This window comes from Pinus tabuliformis, chromosome 7, assembly GCF_031772625.1.
Source record: "Pinus tabuliformis cultivar Carrire ecotype Pingquan chromosome 7, CPIR1, whole genome shotgun sequence".
Taxonomy (NCBI): Eukaryota; Viridiplantae; Streptophyta; class Pinopsida; order Pinales; family Pinaceae; genus Pinus; species Pinus tabuliformis.
The window spans coordinates 284,192,982-284,207,427 of record NC_142293.1 but is presented as its reverse complement, the minus strand read 5'-3'; the positions used below and the strand labels follow the sequence as shown (position 1 = coordinate 284,207,427).

Below are 14,446 nucleotides of genomic sequence, written 5' to 3'. Positions count from 1 at the left end.
CTCAACCTGGAGTTCATGCATACCATTTAAAACACTTATTAGTAACAAAAATAAAATAAAATCAATGTGAAATAAAATTTTCAATATCCACATTCAATGAAATATCTTTATACGGAGAAAGACACATTTTTAGCATTATAGCATCTTTTGCCACACTCATCTCTAGATGCATGTTGGTCATGGGAGCATCACATTTTTCTTATGCAAACTTGACTATATCTTAAGAAAAAAATTCAAATTCTACACAAAGTTGCCTAAATGTAAAAGACATATATACACAAATATTTTGAAGTATGTATATTTCTTTCTTTCCTTTCTCAACATGGAGTTCATGCATACTATTTAAAACACTTATTAATAACAAAAATAAAATAAAATCAATGTGAAATAAAATTTTCAATATCCACATTCAATGAAATATCTTTATACAAAGTAAGACACATTTTTGGCATTATAGCATTTTTTGCCACACTTATCTCTAGATGCATGTTGGCCATGGGAGCATCCAATTTTTCCTATGCAAACTTGACCTTATCTTAAGAAAAAATATTCAAATTCTACACAAGTTGCCTAAATGTAAAAGACATATATACATAGGTATTTTAAAGTAAACTCACACCGCCCCCCCACCTTGCCCTCTCCCCCCCTCCACACACACACACATATATATCGGGCAATGTTTATGAGTTAAACTAGAAACCCACCTATTGCATCACGTAGCATAACCACCCAAACCAGTGTATGGTAGTATTTATATGCACCTTAGATGGTCCACATGTCTCCATGATTTGTCGTTGCATCCAAACTCCTGTGAAATTGTCCCCAATGAGGGCTACTATTCACTTTTTGCACTTCCCCTGCTTTAGGAAGCCCTAGTTTCCAAGTTGCTATGTTGAGTCCTCACACTCACATAAGTTTTGTTGTAGTGGCTCAGGAAAGAAGGATCTGAATAAAACTTCTATTCAATGCTTGCAACAAGGATCATGAGACTATGTAACTACCTCTATGCCAAATTTCAATAAAGGAACTCATGTTCCATTTCAACTTATTTGTTCGTATGTTATAAAGGAACTCATATTCCATTTCAATTTATTTGTTCATATGTTATGTTTATAATATTTTTTTGAATAATTGATGAACTAATAAATCATATGTTTTCTTGTATCCTTCGAATTTATTATTTAGTGTGTTAGTCTATTATTTGTATGGCATGTTTGCACCTTTTGAGTAAGAATGAATGTTTGCACCTCTTGAGTAAGAACGAGAGTTTCGACCTCTGCATCAAGTTTAGGACCCACCTATAAATACTTATCCCTTACTTGGTGAATTCTAGGCAAATCATATGACTAATTGAGTTTTCTTTATTATTCATTTAGTTTAGTTTGTTGGGGCTACTAACCCTAGCCTTAAAGATTTTATCCAATAACACTTCCATGATTGGGAAAAATGATTGCTATACTTTTTATCCAAACTTAGTTCTCATTTATTTTCATATGAAAGAAAAATAAATTTATAAATATTTTAGTACTTAACATTAATACTTAACATCTAAAAAATATTAATTTAATATATATATATATATATTTTTTCATTCTGCATATTCATAAAATCTTCCCAACAAACATTATCAGAGCTTCAATTGCTACTAATAATGGATACACCTTTTTGCAGAGAGGCAGGCTGGTAATGGATACACCTTTTTGCAGAGAGGCAGGCTGGTCATATGCCAACAATTTTTATATATTTTTTCATTTGTTATTTTATTGAAATCGAAGTAGATATATTATTATTCAAATACATATTTATGTCCAGTAAACCTATAATCAAAATATAAAATAATAAAATTTATCAATTATAATAGTTTCTATTTAAAAAATATTGTTGACATTCATCTTAAAACTATCAACGATAATTTCAATTCAGACCAATATTGTTAACATTTATCTTGTTAAGATAGTCTTCGGCAAAATCACATAACCAATCTTTTGTCGACGCGTTTTGAACCAACGAGTGTGATTCATCGTCAGGACAAGTGTGGTTCAACTTGTCCTGACGATGAACCACACTGGTTGGTTCGAAACGCGTCGACAAAAGATTGGTTATGTGATTTTGCCGAAGACTATCTTAACAATGTTATGGATCACAGAAGTCTAAATTCCTTAACATTTATCTTATTAACACTAATTCCAATTTAAAAAAATGTTATTGACATTAAATATTAACTCTAATTTCAATTAAAAAAATGTTATTGACATTCATCCTAAAAACATCAACATGCTCATTTGTATTCATATTCATAAATCTTTCCAACAAAAATAATGAGAGCTTCACATTTTAGATTGAGGCTTCCAAAAAAATTTGTGAAAGACCACACATATCAGTTTGGCATATCTTCTCAGTTACCTAGCTTTAACCGTTATAGCATCCCGCGCCAAACGTTCTGTTAATGCAAAAAAAACTGTATATACTGTATTTTTATGTGTGCCCAATGTACATAAATTTGAAGTCCAATCAATCAACTATATAAACCACTGGTTGATTTGATTAACAGTGGCGGCGTTTCTTCCCACACGCCTGTAACAGTCAAAGTAAGCAACAGGAAAGAATAAATTCAAATCCATGAGAATCCTGGCGAGCGTGCAAATTAGTACTGAGTCTACGTTACATTGGTGGAATGGCACGGAAGCATGGAAGCATGAAATGATGATGATGATTCGGATCTAACAGAAGATTGCAGACTTGAAGGACAGTGGGTACATGAAGGAATTGTCATATGTGAAACGAATTACTTGACTGCTCTTCAGAGGCCTCCCGCCATTGACAATGCAGTCGTCGTATGCAACCCGCTTGAAGACTTTAGGGTTCACTATTTTGGCAGAGGCGAACCAGCCACAGTGCACATGGATATTCGAGGGAGCGCAGCCAGACATGCAAGTGTTCACGATCTGGACTATGTATTCAGGGATCCCTGTGGATGAATCCCGGCTCTGAGAAATGCTTATGTCTCTCTTAGTGCATATATTATTGCCTGCCAAAAAAATTGTTTGGATTGTGAGACTTTCTCTGCATTGGAATGAAAATGAAAATACATACTCTGCATTCAACTAAAGCTTTTGCTAATTGCATTTTGATAAGCTGCAGAAATTTATGTTAATTATATATTGGTTTAGGAATATATTAATTCATTAAAGATGTTTATGTTAATTAATTTATGTGAATATCAATTCCATATATATAATTGTTAAAATAAAATATTTTAATTTCTTAATTTAGACTTGTGTGATTTATATTTAAATTATTGAGAAATTTTCGGCAATAATCACATAGAAGAGATATTTTTTCCCTACACATTTCGAACCATAAGTGTGGTTCGAACCGTAAGTGTGGTTCATCTAGTCCTGACTATGAACCATACTCATAGTTAGAAACTCATCCATAAAACATCTCTATGTGATTATTGCCTAGAGTTTTCTCAATAAAATATTTTAATAGTATATATTAAAAAAACTATGTGAGATATCAATAAAATAGTTGTAAGCTAATTAATATTGACATATACTTAATAATACATTATTAATAATAAAAAACTGTTTTAATTTGTTTGATAAAATGTATTTATGTACATGTTATGTAAAATATTTTAATGTCAATCATATATATATTATATATCATTTAAAAAAATTATGTATATATCATAAAAAAGTGAGTTTTTATAATTATTTGGTCATATATATATTTTATTTAACATTTAAAAATACATTATAAACAATGAAAAATAACATTGTATTTTGCACTCTAAAAAAATTAAAATTCAGAAATTTCATCTCACTGTACTCATATTACATCCTTATTTAAAATAAATCTATACTAATTATATTTTGAACAATTTTATATTACTTTAATCAACATACAAAAATAAATTTATACTAACCTGTATATTATTATTTAAAAAAAATAATTATTATTATAATTCAATCCATTGTATCATATCTAAGTATATTAAATACTTTTTTCTACATTTTAATCTTATTGTACCTTTTGGTCTTCTCTTTCAGTCTTCTCCTTTCTCTTTAGTGGGGGCAAGCCACTGTTCTGAGCTTGCTGCCCCTCTTAGCTTTCAAGGCACATCCCCTCTTAGGTTTCAAGGTGAATAAAAAAACAAGGTAAAAAAATAATAATAACAATAATATAAATGTTATTTCCTTTTTAGTATTACAATGTTTTTAGTTACTAAAAGTTTATTTTGGTGTTGTTCTTCCATGAAAACAGTTTTTTGAGATATTAATTTTATTTATTTAATTATTTTAAGTTTTAAATTGTTTTGTTAATTAAAAACTATATAAAACCAAAAAAATTAATTAATAAAACCTAATTTTTTTCTATGTAAAAAATATTTCAATACCCTGACTTCAAACTTATAATTCCGACAACCTAACGAGAAAATATCCCCAAACTCCGTAAACCAGTTAAACTACCACGTTGAATTCCCCTTTGAAATCGAGAGGCCCCATGTATTAAGGGGCGCCTCTCAAGGTAATTCCGGACGAAGATTCTCGTCCATTCCTGTTCTATTCAGGAAAATAGAAATTTCATTCCACCCAGATTCATGCAGGCTCTTGAACGATGGTCAATATGGTCTGGTTCAGTATTCATAATTTTTTTTTTAAGGTTTTCAAAGATAACAGGGAAAGTTATACATAGATGCTGGCCGCTAGCCCTTGGGATAATCTATTTAAGTAGGAGTTTGTCAAGAAATTAGAATCAATTATTTTGAAGCTTCACAAAAAAAAAACAGAATACATAATTCAAGTAGATGAAAAAGCAATCTGTTCCATAAACTATATTTAGCATGGTGGACATTAAATTAATTTCTTTCTTTCTTGTTAACTAACAGTTCCAGCCCTCTCAGTAAGAAATTAAAATTCTTAACTTGTTTCTGTTGAATTAGCACCAAGTCTATCTAGTACCCTAACATGTTTGTCATATACATGTTCATTAATTATTGGAACTGAAGGTGACAGTAATTCTGCTCAGAATAGGCCCAGAAATTAATGTAATATTATATAAATATTTATATTACTTATAAAAAAATATCAATATGATATTAAAAAGTGTAGTTTTTTAATTAGATTTTTTCTAGTTAATTTTAATCAAAATTTGACAGATTTTTAGAAATTTGAGTTTAAATTGTTTAATCTAGATAATTCTAGTGCCCGATGGGTTTTCAAGGTGCCTGCTGAATTCATTTATGCATTCAAAAATGTATTTTAAATAACAAAAATTTGAAATTGTATTGCCTTATTTTGGTGAATTCAGGTGAACAAATCTATTTCATCTATAAGTTAGACTACCCCTTAAACAAATATTATTATTATTATTATTATCCAAGTTTAAGGTCACAGCCAAGCCAGAGACCAAATTGGCCTATGAGACCCCTTGTTTCTGGAACAAGACACACCTCACAGCCATTTGACTGCTAAGTCTACTAAAGCATACATACTCTACCTCCCTATGCTTTTGAACCTGTGACCTGTTAGGAGGAAACACGTCCTCTTAACGGTTAGACATACTCAAGTAAATAATATTATTTTAATGTAAAAAAATTATATATATTAAGAACAAACCTATAAAATATCAACATGATATTAACTAAATTATTAGTACAATATTTTTACAAAATAATATCATTTTAAGAAATTTCTATATATTAAAAATAAACAAGGGTTAATAAGTTTAATAGGTAAGTAGAAAAATAGAAAATTTAAGTTTATTAAATTTTTATTAAAGTTTGGTGGGAGTCTGGATTACTACATCTTCATCATGTCTAAGATATCTCCCAAATGGAGCAGAATTGAACCAATGACTTCACATCAAGGAGTGTCTCAAGAGAGCACCCTATCACCATCTATCCAACACCCTTGAACAAAATCTACTAAATTTATATATAAAGTTAATTTAAATTAACTTGTAAATTATCAAGCGTGATTGTCTTATTGTATGGTAGAATAATACAAAAATAGAAAGAGAAAACTATTTTGAAATGCAGAACTTTTTCTCAATATAAAAAAACTAAAGAAAGAATTATATCATTTTATATTTGGAAATCAAAATATATATATATATATATATATATATATATATATAATTATAATTATAATTTTTATAGAACTTTTTTTTTGAAATGCAAAACTCTTACCAATAAAAAAAAATCTGAAAAAAAAAAGAATTATATCACTTTATACTTAGAAATCAAAAATCAAAATTATATATATATCAACCTTTTTCAGAAATTGTTTTTTAAATGTAAATCTCTTTATCAATACAAAAAATTTATAGTTAGAAATCAAACATCCAGATAATAATCTCTTTTTCAATACAAAAATTTTATAGTTAGAAATCAAACATCCAGATAATATTCAATAATAAAAAACTATGTGAGATATCAATAAAATATTTGTAAACTAATTAATATTGACATATACTTAAAAAATACACTATTAACAATAATAAACCATTTTAATTTGTTTGATAAAATGTATCTATGTACATGTTATGTAAAATATTTTAATGTCAATCATGTATATATTATATATCATTTAATAAAATATGTATATATCATGAAAAAGTAAATTTTTATAATTAAAATGTTTATTTGATCATATATATATATTTTTTATTTAGCATTCAAAAATACAATGAAAAATAATATTATATTTTCCACTCTAAAAAAATTTACACTCAAAATTTTTTATCTCAGTGTACTCATATTAAATCCTTACTTAAAATAAATCTATACTAATTATATTTTGATCAATTTACATTCATCTTTAACTTTATATTAATTTAATAAACATACAAAAATAAATTTATACTAATTTCTATATTATTATAAAAAAAAAATTATTATTATTTGATACATTGTATCATAGCGAGCTATATTAAATACTTTATTCTACCTATTGATCTTCTACTCTTCTATAGTGTATCTTTTGGTCTTCTCTTTCAGTTTTCTCCTTTCTCTTTAGTGAGGGCTAGTGAGGGCAAGCCACTGTTCTGAGCTTGCTGCCCCTCTTAGCTTTCAACGCACATGAAAAACAAGTGACAGTAATATTATTCCTCCTTTTTATCTAAATATCTTTTTGGGAAAAAAAATAATAATAACAACACTATGAATGTTATTTCCTTTTTAGTATTACAGTGTATTTAGTTGTTAGAAGTTTATTCCTTTCAGCGTTTATTACAGTGTATTTAGTTGTTAGAAGTTTATTCCTTTCAGCGTTTAGGTGGTTGTTCCTGCATGAAAACAGTTTTTTGAATATTAATCTTATTTATTTAATTATTTTAAGTTTCAGAATTTTTAAATTAAAATTGATTAAATAATTTATTTATTTTTATTAAATTGTTTTGTTAATTAAAATTATATAAACATTAAAAAATTAATTAATAAAACCTATTTTTTCCTATGTAAAAAACAGTTCAATACCCTGACTTCAAACTTATAATTCCGACAACCTAACGAGAAAATATCCCCAAACTACATAAACCAGTTAAACTACCGCGTCGAATTCCCCTTTGAAATAGAGAGGCCCCATGTATTAAGGGGCGCCTCTCAAGGTAATTTTGGATGTATTTAGGTATGTTGGTAGCTAGTTCATGGGATCATTTATTTAGTTAGAGGTTTGTCGAAAAGTTGGGAGCATTTATCTGGAAGCTTCACAAAAAAAAAAACTGAATACATATTCAAGAAGATGAAGAAGCAATCTGTCCCATAGACTATCTTTAACATGGTAGATGTTAAAATAATTTCTTTTTTTCTTTCTTTCAGTTGAGTAACCGTTCCAGTCCTCTCAGTGAGAAATTGAAATTCATAACCTGTTTATGTTGAATTAGAGCCAAGTCTATCTAGTACCCTAACATGTCTGTCATATACATGTTCATTAATTATTGGAACTGAAGGTGACAGTAATTCTGCTCAGAATCGCCCCAGAAATTAATGTAATATTATATAAATATCTATATTACTCATTAAAAAATATCAATATGATATTAAAAAAGGTGTAATTTATTAAAGAGATTTTTTCTAGTTAATTTTAATCAAAATTTAACAGGTTTTTAGAAATTTGAGTTTAAATTATTTAATCTACATAATTCTAGTGCCCCATGGGTTTTCAGCATCCCTGCTGAATTCATTTATGCATTCAAAAATGTATTTTAAATAACAATAATTTGAAATTGTATTGCCATATTTTGATGAATTCAGGTGAAAAAAGTTATTTCCTCTATAAGTTAAACTACCCCTTAAAAAATATTATTATTATTATTATTATCCAAGTTTAAGGTCAAAGCCAAGCCAAAGACCAAATTGGTGTATGAGACCCCTTGTTTGTGGGACAAGAACCACCTCACAGCCATTTCACTACTGCTAAGTCTACTAAAGCATGCATACTCTACCTCCCTCTGGTTTTGAACCTGTGATCTCCTAGGAGGAAACACATGCTCTTAACTATTAGACCCACTCAAGTACAAAATAATATTATTTTAATAATAAAAAAAATTATATATATTAAAAACAAACCTATAAAATATCAATATGATATTAACTAAATTATTAGTACAATATTGGTACAAAATAATATCATTTCAAGTCAGAAATTTCTATATATTAAAAATAAACAAGGGTTAATAGGTTTAATAGGTAAGTAGAAAAAATAGAAAATTTGAAATATATTAAATTTTTACTTTTTATAAAGTTTGGTGGGACCACTACATCTTCATCAAGTCTAAGATATCTCCCAAATGGGGCAGAATTGAACCAGTGACTTCACATCAAGGAGTACCTTAAGAGAACACCCTATCACCATCTATCCAAGACCCTTGAACAAAATCTACTAAATTTATATATAATGTTAATTTAAATTAACTTGTTAACTATCAAGCCTGATTGTCTTATTGTATAGTAAAATAATACAAAAAGAAAAAGAAAAACCTTGAAATCTATAACATTTTTATAAATAACATTTTTTTTTAAATGCAAATGTTTTTCTCAATATAAAAAACTAAAAAAAATTATATCATTTTATATTTGCAAATCAAATACATATATATTAAATTTTTATAAAAATTATTTTTTTTGAAATGCAAAACTCTTGCCAATAAAAAAAACTGGAAAAAAAATTATATCATTTTATACTCAGAAATCAAAAATCAAAATTATATATATAAATTAATGTAAATTAATATAATAATAATAATAAATCAAAAATGTATATTTTTTAAAAAATTATTTTTTAAATATATATCTCTTTATCCATACAAAAATCTGAAACAGGATGGTATCATAAACATCCGGATAATATTCAATAATAAAAAATAATAAACACATATACATATACATCATGTTACTTCATCATAATAACTACAAATAATTTGGTTTGAAATATCTATAAAAATTTACTTAAAAGAAAAAATATCACTGAAACATTAAAACCAAAATTAATATATTATTATAATTTTATAAATTTTTATTTATTAAAAATATGCCAGTATTTTTATTTTCTCATATGAAAATAATTATTTGATACAATGGATTTTACATTATAAAGTACTTTGATTCTAGATGACATGGATGTTACAAGCCTTTCTATTCCCTGTTGCATTATAGAATGAGCTTTTAAACCATTTAAAATATATATTTGGTTGAAGTAAATTAAATGGTAAATTTTAAATATATAATATTGAAATATATATATATATATATAATAATTAAATAAGTATCATAAAAAAATTATATATAATTTATTAATTAATTATATTATATAAATTATGATATTTAAAATTTAAATTTTTTTAAATCAACTTTTTATATATATAATCTATCTTACTAATAAAGAATAAAAATAATAAATCTGGAACACTTCCATGCTTCTTACATATTTAAAAAAATGATAAGCCTAAATATAAGAAACTTCAATACCTCTTACAAAGAAAAATTTGAATACCTTAAATAAATAAGAATTAAATAAGAATTAATTAAGAACTGGAGATATATAGTATTGTATAATTTAATACATATAAAAAATAAGAAATAAAAAATATTAAAAAAAATAAACAAAATAAAATTTAAATCATTTAGTTTACCAACAAACCACCACAAAAATGTCTACATTGCTGTTTAAAACATCTTTTGAAATAATTGAGATCAAAATTCTAAATCAAGTCTTCCCTATATTCTTTACATTATCTCGCAGACCTTGCAATGCTTTCTGGGCAAACAAATAAAACTGAGATTTTATAAATGCAAAGTTACTCTCCAGTAAAGGATCTTGAAATTACCAGTGGCTCTGAGTCTGCGGTTCTTGTATATTGTCACAGTCATTGTACTCGCTATGCCCACTGCTCCGATTTGTTCTGAAATGTTGGAATCTTTTTCTACCTGAGTATCCACTACATTAAGAAACCCTGCAGCAAGATCCCCACAAGGTAAGTAACTTTGTTTTATGGAATTATAGAACTTATATGTTTGATTTTAGATTTTTGTGATTTATACTTTATTTTAATAAAAAAATTCTTATTAATTTCTAAATTATTTTATTAAATTACAAACTCTATATATTTGATTTTAAATTTCTGTTGTCTATACTGATTTCAATAATTTTTTAGATTAATCACATCATGATCAACATATATAATATAATTAATCTAAATTTTTTTATAAAAACTCTATAGGTCATATTTAACATTGATAATCATTAAATGCAGAATCCAGATTACTCAAATGAAATTACAGAAAGGCTGAATTTGTTATTCCCTATGAACGTACAGTGAAATCACTGCTAAGTCACTACTATCAAATTTCAATTGAATACTTTCAATGACACTCTGGCATTTGCTCAGCTTGCATCAGCTAATTTATCAAACTACTCGGCCTTTGGTTAAAAAACAGAGGATGGATTCATCTTAACCTGGATAACCACCCATGGGATTCAAAAAAACTTCTGATTTTGCACTTTAAAATAATACTTATTAAACAAGAGCTATCAAGGAGATCAACCCAGCTCAGCACATGACAGAATGCAGAGCACCTCTACCACTCAGGTAGGGTGTCGTTTTTTTCTATTAATCAAAATGAAATGAGTATTTCAGGAGAATCTGTAATTTGAAACATTGGCAGTTGAGTATTTCAGGAGAATCTGTAATTTGAAACATTGGCAGTTAAAGGTATTTTAAATTGATTTTATATGAGATACAATTATTTTATAAATTTCACAAATGAGCCAGTCACAACATGTTTTTGAAAATCTTGAACCACTTCCTAAAAACAAAATTTTCACCCAACCACTCACACTAAAATCTTTTAATCAATATTTTTAAGAACCAAACAACTCGCAAACAATTTTTTTTATCAAATCACTCCAGCTAAGATCTTATGATCAATATTTTTAGAAACCTGTATAAGTTTGAATTGTTCACCAGTGAAAACATCAGATTGCAACAGTGTATTTTGGTATAAAGAATTATCAGACTGCAACCATTGATTTCACTTACATCAGATTGCAACAGTGTATTTTGGTATAAAGAATATCAGACTGCAACCATTGATTTCACTTATAAAATAGAAACAAGGGTGTTATTGAAATTTGGTATAAAGAATATCAGACTGCAACCATTGATTTCACTTAAATCAGATTGCAACAGTGTATTTTGGTATAAAGAATATCAGACTGCAACCATTGATTTCACTTATAAAATAGAAACAAGGGTGTTATTGGATTTCAAACCTGAGCTCAGGAAGCTTGCACGAAGCCAAAAGAAGAAGAAAAGGAGCAAGCATGAGAATTTGAAGCGCAGCAGCATTTTATAAAAATATATCTTCCTGCCCATTATAATGCCCCCTCCAATGATGCAAAAGGAAAACAAAACTCGGCTCACAGGCTCTGCATTTATTTATTTATTTGCAGGAAGCAAGTCCCAGACTGCTTTGACCAGAAGAATATCAAAGTGTATTTTCTACTGTTGGGAAGGGGCTGGTTTGTTAGGAAAGCAATAAAAGAGAAACGAACAGCATAGAGGTAAGGGGGAGGAGGGTGTGGACCATTTGTAACAGAAGCAGAAATTGAAAATGAAACATGTCCCCACGTACAGCTCTCACAGTGATATATATTTCATTTTATAAGTTTCACCAACCAGAAGTAGGAGCAACAAGTTGCATGGCAGGAGGGAGAGGGGGCGCAGAGGGTGCAGAGGAATTAAATGAAGAATGATATGTGAATAAAGGAAGGGCGGCGTGCGATATCGAGAGGTCTGAATCACTGTGTGTGGGCCGTTGGATGGCAAAACGTGGAGGAAGATTTGGGGGCAGGAGAGCGAGAGAATTGGTAGGCCGGCGGTGGACGTGCTTCCTGTACGCTCTCGCATTTAATGTCATGTGCAGGGCTATGGCGAGGAAGATGCCGAAATCTCTCTCGCAGAAATTCTATTTTCTAATCCGTCCTGCGCCGCCAGGTGACCAGGTGGCCCACACTGCCTCCTTTTTCCTCATTGGGTTTGACGTTTTCAATTAACGTCGCCCTCACCTCTGCCCTGCTATCCCTCGTGGGTCGTCTCTCTGTCTCAATTTTGCTCACATATGGCGTGCCTAGAAATCGCCCCCCTTGCCCTTTTGCCATTGCCGCCATGGATGCCTGTAGTCCCTTGCGCGTGTTGAGTACAGGACATGAAAGATCACAGAATGTCCTCCAGGATAAATGTCGGTTATCTTTGTTGTCAACCTGTTATTCGATGTTGATACAATGACTTCGAAGTTCAAATTTTATGGGAAGGGCAAGGATGGAATCCACCTTTGCTCGAATTACATTGTTTTAAAAGCTATTCATGTTTTAAAAGGTATTAACTTCGATTGAGATTGTCACAATCATGGTGATAGTATCTTATTGGTGGTAAATCAATTTTCCATCCAACACTAGCATGATGATAGTGTTTCATGTGTGAGGAGAGCATTTTTCCAACCAACATTAGGTTGGTGATGGTGCCTTATTAGTGGGTAGATCATATTTTTTCATCCAACACTTGTTGGTGATGGTGTCTCATTGGTGGGTAGATCATTTTTCCATCCAACACTATAGTGTCTCATTGCCAGGGATATCGTCCTTCCATCCAAGGTTGGAGTTTGCCCTAGCTTAGGCCCAACTTAGTTGTGACCAAAAAAAAAAAACTATGATGATCTTGGAACACTTTTGTTAATGTTTTTTTACCATAAAAATAAGCTTTTAATGATTTCCAATTAATATATTGCTTTCTTCAAGTTCAATATGTTATTTCAGTCTAACATTAGTCATCATCATAGTCATTAGTTTAATTGTTATATGTTTTTACTCTTTGTCATGTATAATTTTGCACTGAAATCTAACAAGGATTTGTTGGAATTGTAGGTTTGAGCTATGTAATCTCCACAATTGGAGTGCCATAGGAATTTTACAAGGAAAAAGATCTATTTATGCATTCAAAAATGCAGTTTCATTAATGAAAATTTACAACCTTACAAAAAAATAAATGGTAGGTGAATTTTTAACCAAATAGGTGAAAAAAAAGTTAAATGTCCAAAATATTGCCTTAATTTGGCCCCTAAAAAATTCCCTTAAAAGGAGGTTTCATCCAAGTATTATGTGTTGTCTTTTCAAGGAGTCCAAAGCACCAAATAAGAGATTTTCTCCACATGTAAGTGACAAGTAAGACAAGTGTTTTTCCATACATAGAAAGTGATGTTGTGGGTTGTGAATATGTGTATGTGTGTATATATATGTGTGTGGTGTGGGTTGGGTTGTGTGAGTTTTAGTCCCATTAGGTCATTGGTTCAAATCTCGTGGAGAGGGGTTGAGGGTAAGAACTACATGTGGGAGATAGACAATTTCACCCGATTCTTCTATGAATGATGGTTTTATGTATTCATCTTTGAGCATTACAAAGATTGAGATTTGATCTTCATAACTAGAGCATATTTTCTTAACATAAGAGACATATATCTTAACAAGTGGACCCTAGATTTCTATCCTAAAAATGGCATTCCCTCAATTGTTCTAGTATGGATTTGGCTACCTCATTTTCCACTATGCTATTAGAATGAAGAGATGAGGAGGTGCATAGGGGAGTCCCTTTGAAGATACATCAATATATTATAACCTAAAGATGACGTGTTTGCCTATGCAATAATTTATGTTAAAGTCAACTTGTAGAAAGGGTTAACAAAGGTAATCCATCTTACCCTTAATCACACAAGTCATGTCCAACTCCTTGACTAAGAGCAATTTTTATTCAAATGCAATATAGGCCATGAAAGAAAAAACAACAAAGCAAAATGCAATCTTGGGGGCTTCTAAAACAACCTTATATCTCCTACGACCATCCAAAGTCATAGCTCAAGGGTGACAAGAACTACCATAAAACCCCACTG

General features: G+C 29.4%; 1 protein-coding gene across 1 annotated transcript; it reads right to left on the bottom strand.

Moving 5' to 3' along the window:
* Positions 1 to 2,281: 2,281 nt before the first annotated feature.
* On the bottom strand, positions 2,282 to 12,542 carry LOC149246975 (protein TAPETUM DETERMINANT 1-like). The gene is made up of 3 exons (XM_089455807.1): positions 11,778 to 12,542; positions 10,333 to 10,458; positions 2,282 to 3,028 (listed from the first exon to the last, which is right to left on the bottom strand). Exons 1-3 carry the CDS (start codon positions 11,878 to 11,880, stop codon positions 2,721 to 2,723), a joined length of 537 nt encoding a protein of 178 aa, XP_089311933.1. The 5' UTR covers positions 11,881 to 12,542; the 3' UTR covers positions 2,282 to 2,720.
* Positions 12,543 to 14,446: the final 1,904 nt, after the last annotated feature.